Source organism: Panulirus ornatus, chromosome 1 (assembly GCF_036320965.1).
Source record: "Panulirus ornatus isolate Po-2019 chromosome 1, ASM3632096v1, whole genome shotgun sequence".
Classification (NCBI taxonomy): Eukaryota; Metazoa; Arthropoda; class Malacostraca; order Decapoda; family Palinuridae; genus Panulirus; species Panulirus ornatus.
Window position 1 is genome coordinate 78,485,614 of NC_092224.1, and position 16,321 is coordinate 78,501,934.

At 36.6% G+C, this 16,321-nt stretch overlaps 1 protein-coding gene across 1 annotated transcript in view; it reads left to right on the forward strand.

Moving 5' to 3' along the window:
* The first annotated feature begins 202 nt into the window (after positions 1-202).
* The window catches only part of Uba1 (ubiquitin-like activating enzyme 1), a 136,377-nt gene continuing 120,258 nt past the window's right edge, over positions 203-16,321 (forward strand). The window contains exon 1 of the mRNA XM_071664364.1: positions 203-641. Within this exon, the coding sequence (XP_071520465.1) occupies positions 561-641 (81 nt within the window). The 5' untranslated portion in view covers positions 203-560. The remainder of the gene's footprint in view (positions 642-16,321) is intronic.

Below are 16,321 nucleotides of genomic sequence, written 5' to 3' on the forward strand. Positions count from 1 at the left end.
TCATAATATTTCTAAAAGTATTCTTGACATAATGATCTAATATATACAAATAGGCAACTTTTATACAACATCACTCATAACCAATGGTAGGGCAAAATAGCTTATGACGTCATCAATAAGTCCTCTCAACCAATAGAAGTAACGTTTCGTCACTGGTACGTCAGTATTAATAAGGGCCAATGATAATGCCGATATCGTCGCCCGTCTTGGGAAAAAAATTCAGGTACAAACAGGCATGGCAACTTATTCGTGCATGAAACATATATCACACTAGTACTTACGATAATATATAGTTTAAAATTATCTCTCTCTGTATAATATGTGGCTATACTATCTTCATTTGCTAAAATTATCTACATGAATCTACCGGTAACCGGCATTTCCGAGTTTGGCGTCGGGCAACGTAACGTCGCAGTCCCTTTGTCGACGGGAAGAGATCTAAGCACATGGCACTTTCTCCCGCGGGATTATAGTCGCCCTGTGATTAGGCGAGCTGAGGCTGAAAAGACTGTGTCCGCGAAGTTTGTGAACGATTTATGTGCGTGTGAATCACGGGATAAATGTCAGAATTGAAGGCTGCCAATTCACAGCCACCACCGTGCAAACGTCCTCGCCTGGAAACTGCTGTCAACGGGAGTACGGTGAGTGTTGGGATGGGCTCCTGCTGAACGGCACCTTCCCCAGCAGGCTTTACCTCGTCTTCGTCGTCTATTTACATTAATGGACAGCAGTGCTTAGTTCGTGGATGAAAGCCTACTTTTGTTAGGGAAATAATGGTATTTTGTTAAGAATGCTATGTGAATCGTTATAGTATCTGTTCCTAAGTAAGACTTGATGTCACAAAGTGTAGTGTAAATTTACGTTTAGCTGCTGTAATAGTTATATATAGTTGAGAAAATCTTTTACGTTAAAGTCTTATATACCACAGCATTACTATTAGCTTTTAAGATATTCAATCATTGTGTTTTGCAAAGTTTAGAGAAGACTTGAAGAACATGATTTAGAGCACATTAACGAATCTAAATGAGGCAATAGTAATGAGCCTTAAGGGGTTGTATTGGGGTAGTTTAGAAGCATAGCTACGCACCCCATCTTGAAAGGATGGTGATTTTGTGTTGTATTACTTCTGTGATATTCAGAATGCAACGCTTACCGAGCATGCTTTGGAGCAATATATTTTGTTGGTAAGGCAGTAGAGATAGGGAAAGTTTGGGGGTTTACTGAAGTAGGTATTACTGAAGAATTAAACAAACCTTGAAAAACTTCACCAAACCTGCCAAAGCAGTATTTATTTCAATGCAAAGAATTTTAGATGTACTAGTCTTACATGTGATTGAGCTGTTAAATTGGTGGTAAATGGCGAACAACAGAAGCCTTGCAGTTCCCTTCAGTAGACGAATTTAATTATATATTTCTGATATCGATTTGGGTGATAGGCAAGGTTAGGGAGTTTTTGTAGGGGTTTTCTTAAACAGTAAACACATATGAATACCATAAAGTAGATGTAGTAATGAAAGTATATAGACATGTTCATGAGTGGTGGCGTAATGTGGAGCAAGTTTGTCATTATAGTAGGTTGGTTTTTGTTAATATAAGAATAATTGAATGCTATTTGGCAAGACAAGTCTTCTCTAGACAGTGTAGTGTTTACTGCTGGCATAGGAATGTGCTTATTCTCAAACTTCATTTCTCCCTAGGTGAGTTGAAGCCAATTTCACTTTGTAATCTTTCTACCTGAACTTTCATTTTAGAAAAAAAAAAAAATTCCACTTGAAAAGTCCATTTCCAGAGAAGAAAGTATCGTAATGTTTTCTTGGGTTGGGGTCATGGATTTATAAAATATAGAAGGGCAGTGAATTGTTCATATAATGAAAATTTTCTTAGTCTTTCTGTATATCTTATATAAGTATAGAAATCCTCTTGAAGTTCAGTGATGTCGGATTATAGAGATGCCGTTGCAAGTATATTATATTTGCAAGTGCATAAGGTTATTTTATATTGCTTTGTTCAACATTTACTTTGATATGAGTAACTGTCTGTTTGTAGAATACAGAGCTGATGTGTCTCTATTCCGGCAATGGGGTAAATGTTTATGTTGTTAGGTTACATTATTTTGAGAATAAAAGATTAATTTAGATCTGTATCGAAACTAACTTTGGAAAATGACATATTTTTAAGTTGCTTTATTTAGTTCATTATGATTGCAGAATCACATGTGGAAGACATCTGTTATTGATATTAAGTAATGTTTAGAAAGGTTATGTAATGTATCTGGAACGCACTTGGGTTTATTAAGTGTAAAATTATTTAAAATACTTGTTAGAATTCTACAAAACCATTGAAGACAGCTTGATTTCCTTAGCAGTGAAGACCAAATTCAGTATTATAGGTGAAATATAGCAGACACTGTAAAAGTGTTGCAAACTTGGTATATGATAACAAATATGACTGAGTGGTTGTGGAATTCTCATTAAATGAATATAATGTTGGAATATTTCACCCATCATTTCAGCCAGTAAATTAAGTGTTGAAATTATACAAATGCCTTTCCTACTTTTACATGAATAACCTCATTTTCCATGATATATATTTTTTATTGCCTCACGTAAATTTATTCGGTCAACAATGCCCCAAATCACGTTCTGAGACTACTTTTGTTTCCTATAAACATTGCTATGTAAGTTACATAAGCTCCTCCAATTTGATATTGTTCAGTGAAGTAAGATGCTTCAGATCATGCTCTGCAACTACTTTTTTCCTGTAAACATTGCTGTGTAAGTTACATAAGCTCTTCATATTTTATCTTGTTCAGTAAAATAAGATGCTTCAAATCATGCTCCATAACTGTTATTGCATTCTTGAAGCACTTAATGTTAAGAGTCTTATATCCCTTCACATTGAAATCCAGAAAAGTACAAGAGGATTGCTGAATGGTTAGCAAAATTCACCTGTATTAATGTAGGAGACCCCGTCTACAAATGAATTGTCAAGTGTTGCTTTCCTACTATTTAGTAATACAGATGCAGATTGTTTATGAATATGATGTCTGTTATGGGATCATTGTTGCAGAGAGTGATGTAAGAAAGAAAGATTTAACTTTTTCTCTATTACGACTAATATTTTGATATTCATAATGTTAGTAAGGAAAGTGTGCATTATATACCATGCAAAATATCAGTAAATGTAAAACTAAGGATAACCTGTTTATTTTAATTATTTATATACCATGTAGTTTCTGTTTTTAGTGAATTTTTTTTTTTATCAAATAGTGTATTGTACATAAGAACCCCTTGATTGGATGGATTGGTTTGGAAGGTAAATGGTGAGCTCAGATGCTCATGTAGATATAGGAATCTGACCCCTGTGTGGCAAATATCTCATAAGTTTTAATTAATTTACTAAAGTCTTATAGAATCCAAACATGGACTGGCTGAATGCAATTTATCAGATTTCCACAGAACGGTCATTCGAAAATGACGCAGGGATCCCGTAGTCATCCCTCCTGTTCCTTTGCTGTTTGCTAGAATTCGATGAAAGTGTTATGAATGCATTTCTTCATTCAGCTTTTTTTTTTTTTTTTTTTTTTTTTTTTTTTTACTATACATTTCCCTCTTCAAAGTTTTGCCCGTTTTATGAAAACTATTAATTGATGGAGTGGAGGTGCTGCACCTGAAATCTCATACACTATATGAACTCTTCACATTGTAATGTGTTGGGGGAAGGCATTAAAGTTGATTAGGTTAGGGCGATGTAATCAGTGATGTGCCACAGGGTCAGTGCTTGGACCTCTTCTTTTCATTATTCGTATAAACAGTTTAGATAGTGGAATCATAACTGATTTGAGTAAATTTGTGGACTATACAATAATAGGAAATATTAAAAACTTGCCTAGGGATGCAGTGAAGTTACCTCATGTAACTTCACTGCATCCCTAGGATAAACTGTCTCTTTGGGTGAGGGAGTGGCAAATAGATTTCATCATAAATAGATGTAAGACATTGGGTGCAGGGAAAGAGGGTAACACGAACTACTGTTTATATGATAGACTCTTAGGGAAATCAGACTGCGAGAGGGATTTGGGATTATTCGCAAGTAAAGATCTAAAACCAAGGCAGCAGTGTATCAAAGTTGAAAACAAGGCAAACAGAATGTTGGGATTTATTAGAAGTGTTAGTAACCATACCCCTAAAGTAATGCTAAAGCTTTATTTTCCATTAGTTAGACCTCATTTGGACTATGCTGTGAAGTTTTAGTTACCTTGCCACCATGCAGATATAGATAGATTGGAGAGGGTGCAGAGAAGTTTGACGAGAATGATACCAGGAATTAGGAATCTTAGTTATGAAGAAAGATTTAGTAGACAGTATTTACACTCACTGTAAAGGAGGAGGGCCAGAGGGGATGTGAAAGAGGTGTACAAATGGATGACAGGTCTAAATAAGGGGGAAATTGGCATAGTTCCAAGTAAAGCCAGTCAGTTTAGATCTTGCAATAATGGCTTCAAGATAGAATAATTTAGGTTCATATTAGATGTGGGGAAGTACTGGTTTAGCAGTAGGATGGTAGATGTCTAGGATAGCTTGCCAGATGTGATGGTTGGGGCTGCAACCTTGAATTGTTTTAATGATAGGGTGGAAAGGTATATGAGCTCTGTGGGGTGGTTGTAGGAAGGACCCATCTAGTATGGGCCAGTAGGAATTTTTCTGGGGACCATATTCTTAAGTTCTTAATTGTGTTATATTCTATCACCTAGAAAATGTGTTCATGTTCTGTAACGTTACCTCTATGGTCTTTATCGTAATCGCCCTTGTGATGATGACGCAAATAATGGGATTGTATTAAGGTTAGTAAAATTCAGTTAAAAGAGAATATGGTAATTGTAATTTGTAGCTTTTCTGTAGGTATTTTAATGTTTTCACATTCCAAAACCCCACCAGGGGTTGCATCATTGACTCCAGCACCATATCCAGTTTCAGGGTTATAGGGCCAAAAGATTTGTTTTTCTGACCCCATTTGATAATTGTCCCAGAAAAGCCAAAGTCTACCATAATCTGTTTCAGGTAGTAGAACGTGTGTATATGTCGTACCATGATAGTTGCATTTCACGAACTCTTCTGCATTCTTTGCATTTCAATAATTAAACTGTATTCCATTGGTAAGGGAGACCTTTAAAAGTCTATCTTCCCCTTATGATCTCTGAACTTTTGAGTGTTTTTGGTCTGTAATAGTAAGTGTAATCATTAGAGAATTCAATCTACTGTAACAGTTTTGGGGCTTGAATATTCCCTCTGTTCTTATTGCTACCTCGCTAATGCGGGAAATGGTGAATTTTGTATAAAAAAAAAGAATAAAGTGCATAAGACACGAGAACAAATGGGAACATCAGTGAAGGGGACTAATTGGTAGGTATTAACAAGTATTGAAGTGAGAAGGAGATGGAGTGAGTATTTTGAAGGTTTGTTGAATGTGTTTAGTGACAGAGTGGCAGATATTGCTTGTTTTGGTCAAGGTGTTATGCGAAGTGAGATGGTCAGGGAGAATGGTTTGGTAAACAGCGAAGAGGTAGTGAAAGCTTTGTGGAAGATGAAAGCCTGCACGGTGGCGGGTTTGGATGGTATTGCAGTGATATTTGTTAAAAAAGTGCATAGTGACATTGTACAAAAGCAGGGGGGGTGATAAAGGTGAGTGCTCAAATTACAGAGGTATAAGTTTGTTGAGTATTCCTAGGAAATTTATGGGAGGGTATTTAATGAGAGAGTGAAGGCATGTACAGAGCATCAGATGGGGAAGAGCAGTGTGGTTTCAGAAGTGGTAGAGGATGTGTGGATCAGGTGTTTGCTTTGAAGAATGTATGTGAGAAATACTTAGAAAAACATGGATTTGTATGTAGCATTTATGGATCTGGAGAAGGCATATGAGTTGATAGAGATGCTCTGTAGAAGGTGTGTGGTGTGGGAGGTAAGTTGCAAGAAGCAGTGAAAGTTTTTATCGAGGATGTAAGGCTTGTGTACATGTAGGAAGAGAGGAAAGTGATTGGTTTCCAGTGAATGTCGGTTTGTGGCAGGGGTGCATGATGTCTTCATGGTTATTCAATTTGTTTTTGGATGGGGTTGTTAGGGAGGTGAATGCAAGAGTTTCGGAGAGAGAGGCAAGTATGCTGTCTGTTGTGGATGAGAGGGCTTGGGAAGTGAGTCAGTTGTTCACTGATGATACAGTGCTGGTGGCTGATTTGGGTGAGAAACTGCAGAAGTTGGTGACTGAATTTGGTAGGATGTGAAAAAAGAAAGCTGAGAGTAAATGTGAATAAGAGCATGGTTATTTTCAGTAGGGTGGAGGGACATGTCAATTGGGAGGTAAATTTGAATGGAGAAAAAGTGGAAGTGAAGTGTTTTAGATATCGGAGAGTGGATTTGGCAGCAGATGGAACCATGGAAGTGGAAGTGGGTCACAGGGTTGGGGAGGGGGTTCTGGTTCTGGGAGCGTTGGAGAATGTGTGGAAGGCGAGAGCGTTATCTTGGAAAGCAAAAATAGGTATGTTTGAAGGAATAGTGGTTCCAATAATGTTATATGGTTGTGAGGCATGGGCTATAGATAGTGTTGTGCGGAGGTGGGTAGATGTGCTGGTAATGAGATGTTTGAGAACATATATGTGGTGTGAGGTGGTTTGATTGAATAAGTAATGAAAGGGTAAGAGAGATGAGTGGTAATAAAAAGACTGTGGTTGAGAGAGCAGAAGTGGGTGTTTTGAAATGTTTTGGTCACATGGAGAGACTGAGCAAGGTAAGATTGACAAAGAGGATATATGTGTGTTAGAGGTGGAGGGAACGAGGAGAATTGGGAGACCAAATTGGAGGTGGAAAGATGGAGTGAAAAAGAATCTGAGTGATCGGGGCCTGAACGTGCAGGAGTGTGAAAGGCGTGCAAGGAATAGAGTGAATTGGAAGGATGTGGTATACCAGGGGTCGACATGCTGTCAATGGATTGAACCAGGGCATGTGAAGCATCTGGGGTAAACCATGGAAAGTTTTGTTGGGCCTGGATGTGGAAAGGGAACTGTGGTTTCGGTGCATTACACATGACAGCTAGAGACTGAGTGTGAATGAATGTGGTCTTTGTTGTCTTTTCCTAGCGCTACCTTGCACACTTGTGGGGAGAGGGGGTTGTCATTTCATGTGTGGTGGGGTGGCAACTGGAATGAATAAGGGCAGACTCTGAATTATCTACATATGTATATATGTATATGTCTGTGTTTATATATATGTATATATTGAGATATAGAGGTGTGTATATGTGTGTATATGTGTGGATTTGTATGTATATACATGTGTATGTGGGTGGGTTGGGTTCACTCTTTCGTCTGTTTCCTTGCACTACCTCGCTAACGTGTGAGACAGCTTCTCATGCCACAAGCAACTTTTGCACAAGCCATCACTGCTTCTCTAAATACATCCCATTCCTCCCTCACTCCCTTACCTCCTTTGTTCTCACCTTTTTCCATTTTGTACTCAGTCTCTCCTGGTACTTCGTCACACAAGTCTCCTTCCCAAGCTCACTTACTCTTACCACTCTCTTCACTCCAACATTCTCTCTTCTTTTATGAAAGCCTCTACAAATCTTCACCTTCGCCTCTACAAGATAATGATCAGACATCCCTCCAGTTGCACCCCTCAGCACATTAACATCCAAAAGTCTCTTTCACGTGCCTATCAATTAACACGTAACCTAATAACGCTCTCTGGCCATCTCTCCCACTCACATATGTACACTGTCTGCCCTTATTCATTCCCATCGCCACCCCGCCACACATGAAATGACAACCCCCTTCCCCCACAGGTGCGCGAGGTAGCACTAGAAAAGACAAAAAATTCCACATTCGTTCACACTCACTCTATAGCTGTCATGTATTATGCACCGAAACCACAGCTCCCTTTCCACAGCCAGGCCCCACAAAATTTCCATGGTTTATCCCAGACGCTTTACATGCCCTCGTTCAATCCATTGACAGCACATCGACCCTGATATACCACATTGTTCCAATTCACTCTATTCCTTGCACGCCTTTCAACCTTCTCTATGTTCAGACCCTGATCGCTCAAAATCATTTTCACTTTATCCTTCTACCTCCAGTTTTGTCTCCCGCTTCTCCCTCTTCCCTCCACCTCTGACACATATACCCCCTTTGTCAGTCTTTCCTCACTCACTGTGTGTGTATGTTAGGGGATGGGACATTCTTCGTCTGTTTCCTGGCACTACCTACCCGATGCAGGAAACAGTGATTAAGTATAATCAATATGAATAGATAAATATCTATAAAAGTGGACGGTTAAACATTTTGATAAACTTTTGAAGTGATTTTTTATCTCATTTTTATATATTTAGAATTGGAAGCTTAAACACATTACATAACTTTAAAAGAATACATGAATTATAATGGTTGAAAAGGAAAACTTAAGTGTTTTAGGGATTGAATTGGAAATGAAAACTTAACAAAGCTTTAAGGATTAAATTGGAAAGGAAAACTTAAAGCTTTAAGGATTAAATTGGAAGGTGTACTTTATGTGTGTGTTGAGTTAGCTTATGTCACAAGCAACTGTGATTAACACCATAAAAAAGTTCTTCAGACTTATTTACCCATGGAACATTGTGGGTTGTTATATTTGACTGTGGCCGTACTTGTACGGGTTGCCTATTTTCACTACCATTTATATTGGAAAATACAGTTTAGCAATATTTAAGAGATACCTTTTGTTATAAGAAACTACTGTTAACATTAGGAAAGAATCCTAGTACTACTTACCTACAAACTGTTATAGCAGAAAGTGTGACCTTGGTCTGCTTGCCAAGTTTAAATCAACAACTATAGTCAATTTGCCTGATTTTTTTTTTTTTTTTATTTTCAGCCTTTCATAATGTTTGTTGTTAAAATGTTGAATATGGTTAGAAATTTTAATTGGTCATTGGTCCAGGGGATCCAGCCCAAATCTTCAGGGCTCTGTTTTTAAATGTTAAACATAATGCGATCTTTATGGATAGGGATGGTATGAATTGCCTGAAGATTGCATCCTTTTCCCTTTAATTTTTTCTTACATGGTAGGTTTGTACCTTAACCAAACCCATCTCTCCCAACTAACCAAATATAGCATATGAAACCTCTTTCTTTTTTTGTGAATTTCAGGTGGTTTGAGGCTATAGGTACTTTTTTAAGTACATTTTTTGTTTGATTGGTTAGTACAGGCCCATCCTAATATTCAGCAGATGTCTGTTGATCATGGCTTTTAATTGTTTCAGGCATCAACTGCATGTTATGGTAACTTGTTCTTTAGGGATGTGGCATTTCTGGTGTCAATACAAGTATCCTTTCAGTTTATTAGTTATAGTCATTTGGTAGTAGCAGTAGACAGCAGTAGTAGATAAGAGAATTAGGTAGAAACATTAGGGAGTAGTAAGCAGAAGCATTAGGTAGAAGTGGTAAGTAGGAACATTAGGTAGGAGCCTCTGCCAACACTGCACCAGAGTTGCAGTCTGCTAGGGTGAGGAACCTAAGGCTAAGAAGCAGCATTAGAGTCCACCAGTTATGGAGACTACTGCCATGGCCACCCTCTTGTAGGAGTTCCAGTTGGAACAGGCATTAGATTCATGCACTTTTTTGGTTTCTGTATAATTAGATTGAGTTAGGATAAGGTACTCAGCTGAAGACCCCCTCCTAGATTATTCCTCTTGAAGTTTAACTATCCTTGCTCTAGGCTCTTTGTCCTGTCAGTCATCTTAATGTAATCCTTAGCATACATGTCTACAGTTGCTTGCATTTTCTTTTTTCACATAGCCAACTTCAGGATTTTATTACAATGCAAAGTGTTCTGATGTGGATTTAGTTTCTCCCTCATATTACTATAATCTGCCTTTTCATGACTAATTTGGTAGTTTTCACCACTACAATCTGTATAGTTCATAATATTAATGTTTAGTAATTGTCGCAGCAAAACAGATGTCATTTTCCATATGTTCATCATTGCTTACCTTGAAATCTAACAGTGATGGCTCATTACTTCCTGTACATCTTGTTAATTCTTGTTTATTTTTTTTTTTTTCTTTTTTATACTTTGTTGCTGTCTCCCGCGTTTGCGAGGTAGCGCAAGGAAACAGACAAAAGAAATGCCCCCCCCCCCCCCATACACATGTACATACACACGTCCACACACGCAAATATACATACCTACACAGCTTTCCATGGTTTACCCCAGACGCTTCACATACCTTGATTCAATCCACTGACAGCACGTCAACCCCTGTATACCACATCGCTCCAATTCACTCTATTCCTTGCCCTCCTTTCACCCTCCTGCATGTTCAGGCCCCGATCACACAAAATCTTTTTCACTCCATCTTTCCACCTCCAATTTGGTCTCCCTCTTCTCCTCGTTCCCTCCACCTCCGACACATATATCCTCTTGGTCAATCTTTCCTCACTCATTCTCTCCATGTGCCCAAACCATTTCAAAACACCCTCTTCTGCTCTCTCAACCACGCTCTTTTTATTTCCACACATCTCTCTTACCCTTACGTTACTTACTCGATCAAACCACCTCACACCACACATTGTCCTCAAACATCTCATTTCCAGCACATCCATCCTCCTGCGCACAACTCTATCCATAGCCCACGCCTCGCAACCATACAACACTGCTGGAACCACTATTCCTTCAAACATACCCATTTTTGCTTTCCGAGATAATGTTCTTGTTTATACTAAAACTAAAAAAAATCTCTTAGTTTGTTTTACATCCAATCTTCATCTGGCCAATTAATATATTCTGCCAGATTGAGAATTTTTTCTGAAATGTATCATGAAATAACTGGACTTAATGTTTTCAATACTAGTGTCTGGGCATTTTATGAACTGTTGTATCTGTATTGACATATGTTCTTGAAAGTTTCATTAGAAAGTGACTGGAGTGTATTTTATTGTGTTAACATTACAAGCAATCTTCTTCCATTTTCACCTTTTTTTTTTATCAATTCATCAACTAGTTCATATCTCCCAGCGTGATATTAAGGTAAATTTCTTTGTTCGTGGAAACTCTTTGATGTTACTTCTTGCAAAGCAGTACTGCATCATTAGGTTTTCTATTAGCTGTGTTAATAATCATTAATTCAGCCAATATTCGCAGTCTCCAGAACTTATACTTTTTACAGCATCATGACTTAGACATGGGGGAGACTTGCTTCTCCTCTTTCTTCTTTTTCTCTGGCTTTTCAATCTTATTATTCTCTGTTTTCAGGGCTGCTCTTTTACCAGGTAAAGAAAATTTCCAGTTTCATCTTCATGCAATTTATTTGCCTTTTGTTTTCTTTTATATCAGTTTATCATTTCTGATCATATTTTGCTCTATGTGATTTTTTTTCTGAAATTATTATATTCAGGTGTCTTAGTTTATGAGCACTTGGCCAGTTTTGTCATGAATACAAGAAAAATCCTTTGCTCATCTTCCTCCCTATGAACTTTTCACTTTTGCTTTCCTTGACCATCGCACTTTAACCTTAGAATATCTTTGTCAATGAGCTTTACTTAGTGCCCCTCATATATGTCCCTCTGTTTGCTTATCTTGTCTCCAAATATCCCCTTTCAGGTTACCAATTGGTCTCAGATCTTGTATACATTTCAGAGTTGACTTGGTTTTACAAGATAACTGTGGTTGGTGTGTCTGGTTTATCATGTAGGACAGCAGACTACTGTGTCTCAATTCTTATTTTCACTTTGAACTTATCTTTTGTTTAATATCCATTTGTATATTTTCAAATTTTTTTTTACAATGTCTTAATGCTGCTTATTATTTCTTCAATTTATTTTCTTAATTCTTGCAATGAAATCTGAGCATCTATCTTCTGTAATCTTTATCTGATTCTCACATTCTAATGGCTTTTTATACAAAAGGAAGAAGTTCATGTCTGCCAGCTACCTATTCCTTTAAAAACTTCCTTGCTTATTCTCATACATTCTTCACATATGTTATTATTTTAGTACTAAGTAACTCATCGTTTTCATTTTCAAAATTCTTGAACAACTAATCATATACTTTATTCCGCAGTTAAGCCTACATGGGAAGTTATTTTTGTGTGAGACATCTCTAGAATTAGATCATCTCTCAGACTGGGCTGATGCCTGTTGCTTCCAGCCTCTTCAAGTCTTGCCAGCACTTAATTGCACTTACTCTAACCTTACATGGCAACTGCCGTCTTGGTTTAGTAGATTTTGTAAGCATTGTAGGTCGCGGCTTTTGTTGCATTTTGAACCATGAAGGCACAGAAATTACTTTCTTTCCATCCTCTTCATTTGCACTAAGTGCTCGTCTAAAGAACACAGCTAGTTTCTGATAAAACTAACGTCTTAACACAAAGATTCAGTATTATTTTTTTTTTACAGGTATTTCTTGGTTGCTAGACATTTCTTGGCTCTGACTAGATGACTGTGGAATAATTTTATTTCTGCTAATCCATGTACCTCCCCACTGTCACTTGTAATGGATTGCTGTTATTTTTGTTTATTGAGTGAATTTGCTCTGCATTGTTAGTGTAGTGTTTAGGAAACACAAAGGATTTCAGACAGCAACAGACTATAGGATCCTTTTGAAACTCTGTAATAGTGGAAGATATCAGAAACTCACAATAAATGTGGTAAAATTTGGAAAGCATACAGATAATTCAAAGAGAATAACTTGCAGATTGTCAGTGTGACTAAGATAGCACAAATAATGCAAGTTGTAGACTTAAAGTGAAATATTTATTGTCTGAAACGTATCTGTAGTTCTGTTTTCAAACTCTCATATGCAGAGCATTCCATATATTAACAATCTCGTTGAAGAAAAAGTTTACCTCATTTGAGATAAAATGTTTGTCACAAGTTCGTTTCATTTATTGTGAGTGAAAGCTGAAGGATCAAGTGGTCTTAAGGTGCCTGATACATCAAGATTTATTAAAGCCTTTAAAATTTAGATACTTGTTTTAGATCACTTCATAACCTTCATTTTTCAAAGCTTATGTGGTTTAATCAGCTTTCATACAATTTGCTTCTCATACAGGGAATCGTCTTGGTAGCTTGATGTTGCACTTTTTTTTTTTTTTTTTTTTTTTTTTTTTTTTTTTTTTTAGCGGATGATGAATGCTGAATGCAATATCAAGGTGGAAACAAACCAATGAATTGTAAATGAGTGAGGATGATTTTCGTTGACTTAAATTCAAAGGCCCTCTTTATGAATATGATGTTAGATTGCACTCTTCACTGTTTCTGTCCACTGTGTATTTGCTTTTAAGTCATCAGAGATTATTACACCTTAAACTTTTTTACCTTTTACATTTCAATGAAATTCATATTATAGCTTGCCTTTTCATTTTTGATACCAGTGTGTAAAACTTTGCACTTAATATTAAGATAAAATTAAGTTGCTACCTATGAACCCATTCCATCAGTTTGTCTGTATCACTTTGAAGCTATAGATTTGCAGGTTCATTTGTTGATATATTTCCTAGCTTTGTATCTATATATCAGTTTTTGATATTTTTGCAATCAAGCCCATTATCAGTATGATTGATATATGAGAGAATGAGAACTGGTCCCAAGGCTGATCCTAGTTTCACACCAACTGTTATTTCTAAGAATTCCGAGTCTTGACCATTATTCACATCTCTGCTTATGGCCAATCAACCAGTTTCTTATTCACAGAAATTCGTCAGCCTTACCATTGCCTTGTGGCTTAATTTTTGCTAGTAATCTTTGATGTGAAATTTTATCGAATACTTTTTGAAAATCCAGATACATATGAAATGCTTTACTTTCATCATACAGGTTGATTATATCATAAATGAAATTGGTATTACATTGATTTATACCTCTAACAGCTTGCTGCTTGTGTGCCTCACCACTAGTTATAGACTACACAGTACTTGGCAAGCTGGCAAGCTAGTTAGACTACACAGTACTTGGCAAGCTGTGGCGTCACAGTTGGCATTTGGTGACTTTAGGGTGGGTCTTTTTGATAACTCTTTGCCTATCCTTCAAATCTTTTGAACTCTCTACCCTCTCATGTCTTTCTGAATAACTATGACGTATAACATGTTAAAGACATGTTTTTCATTTCATCCAAAATACAGAAATTCTTTCCCATATATCTTATCTTTCCCTTTCATTAACCACACTATATATAGATAAAGGCCCTCCCTTGATCTGAACTTCTTTCCATGACTTGAGCTTCCATTGTGAAAAAAAAAAAAATCCAGACATGCTTAAAATCATTTATTAAGTGGTGGTCCTCTAAATGGCTACAATTCTATCTCATGATAGTTTTCATAAGTTTTCCAACTAAAGACTTGAAGCGAATTGGACGATGGTTTCCAAGTGGTGACGTTACTTTTTTTTTGGTAATAGTACTTTCCTGAAGCAAGTGACTAATTGAAAAGGGCAGTTAAGTGCCTTTATTTCATTTTTTGCCTCTTTCATTTTCATTAGGTAAAACATATTAAGGCCTGTTATTTCACTAATTATCTGTCATCTTTGATGATCGTATGTCTTCAGGTTGTATGTCAGTTTCTCGCAGAACCTTTCTTACCAGTGAAGTGAAGTTGGTGTCTTCAGGTTATATGTCAGTTTCCTGCAGAACGTTCTCCCATCTTACCAGTGAAACTGGATTCAATACTGATAAAAATCATATCATTGGATTCATTTTGGTTGGTATTACTGTACTTTACCTGCAGGATCACTTAAAAGAATGCTAGGTTTGGTCAGGATAAGTTTGATTTCATTGGTTGTGATATCCTGTCTTTTCATGTTATGTTATTAAAGAAACACAGTATCAACCCAAGAAATTTAAATTAGCCAAACAGAATCAAACATTCTTTAGTAATATACAGATGACTAAAATAACCAGTGAGGACCACAACAGTTGTTAATTAGATTTTTAAAAGCTTAAGAGCTGATAGGAAGTGTTATGACACCATTACATGAGAAGAGGCTCTACATGTAATTGAGAAAAAGGGTGCCACATATCGTGGGATACATATGAATTTTAAAGCTTTGACCCACTCACCCAGACTTATACATTGTATGTGCACTTGGTTAACTCATTAACTAACCCCCAACTTTTTGAGTAGCTTAAGTAGGTTTGAAGTATAGGCATGTTTGCATTCATTAAGAAATGTGTCTTTACCCACGGATGAACAAGATTAGTGATAGGATTTTATTGCAACGTTTAGCTTGAGAATATGTCTAATGAAAGGGTGCCTTTATACATAACATTACCTTCATTTATTGCTTGAGTAATTCCTTGCACTGTTGATGCTCACTTAGTTGACTTGTTTGGGATATGGAGGTGATAAACCAGTTTAGCTAAGTTTCAACTTTTAGTACATTTTGAAAAGTTTCATGTATACATAAAATGATTTATACATATAATGATTTCGAGTTTTGCCTTCTAGCTCAGTTGTTGTAGTCTGAGGAAAGATTAGTCAAGGCTTTATAAGTTCAAACACAGACCATTACTTTTTGTAAGAAACTAGGATTATGGTTTTCTATTTTTTAGGCATTAATGTTTTCCAAAGCATTCACATATAACCTTGCAAAGCCAGGTGGGATGCTCTGGGTTGTTTGAATTAACCACTTCTGGTGGAAATCATTTACCATTTTGGTACTTTCCTAAAGGGAAGTAAGATGAAAAACCATTAATTATGCCAAAATTACATGGAATTCGATGCATCAGAAGTATTTCTTTTGGTTATACCTTGGGTATGACTGTTGTAATGGCTTCATACTTAATATTAGACCCTGATAGCACTTGCTAAAGTATGTCTCATATGCTCTTTCAAGTGCTAATAGCATTGCATATTACTGTACATTATCATTTTATAGATTATTAGACATTTGTTACTCTTATTCTAAGATAGTTGTATTTTTTAGTTGTTTTATGTCTCAGCTCATATACTGGTCTGAGACCAATCTTATGGTGTAGAGGACCTTTAAAATCATTGCAAGGTATGGTAAAAGTAAATTTGTTAATTGCTTTCTGGTACATTTTTATTCTTTAATCTGCTGTATTTTTGAAGTAAGTGATTTTATATAATGAACACCTCATACAATTATCTATGGATTGAAATGAAACGGAGTTCTGTTACCTGTGTATTGATGATATGCATGTGACATTTAAGTGGCCATAAATTCTTGTTTATAAAAACTTTGTTCAGCATGGTTATATTTGAGCCGTATTGCTGAATAGAGTTCCTTTTTTGTTTAATCATCTCTTTTCACAGTTGTCTGGATTGATTTGAAAATCTGCAG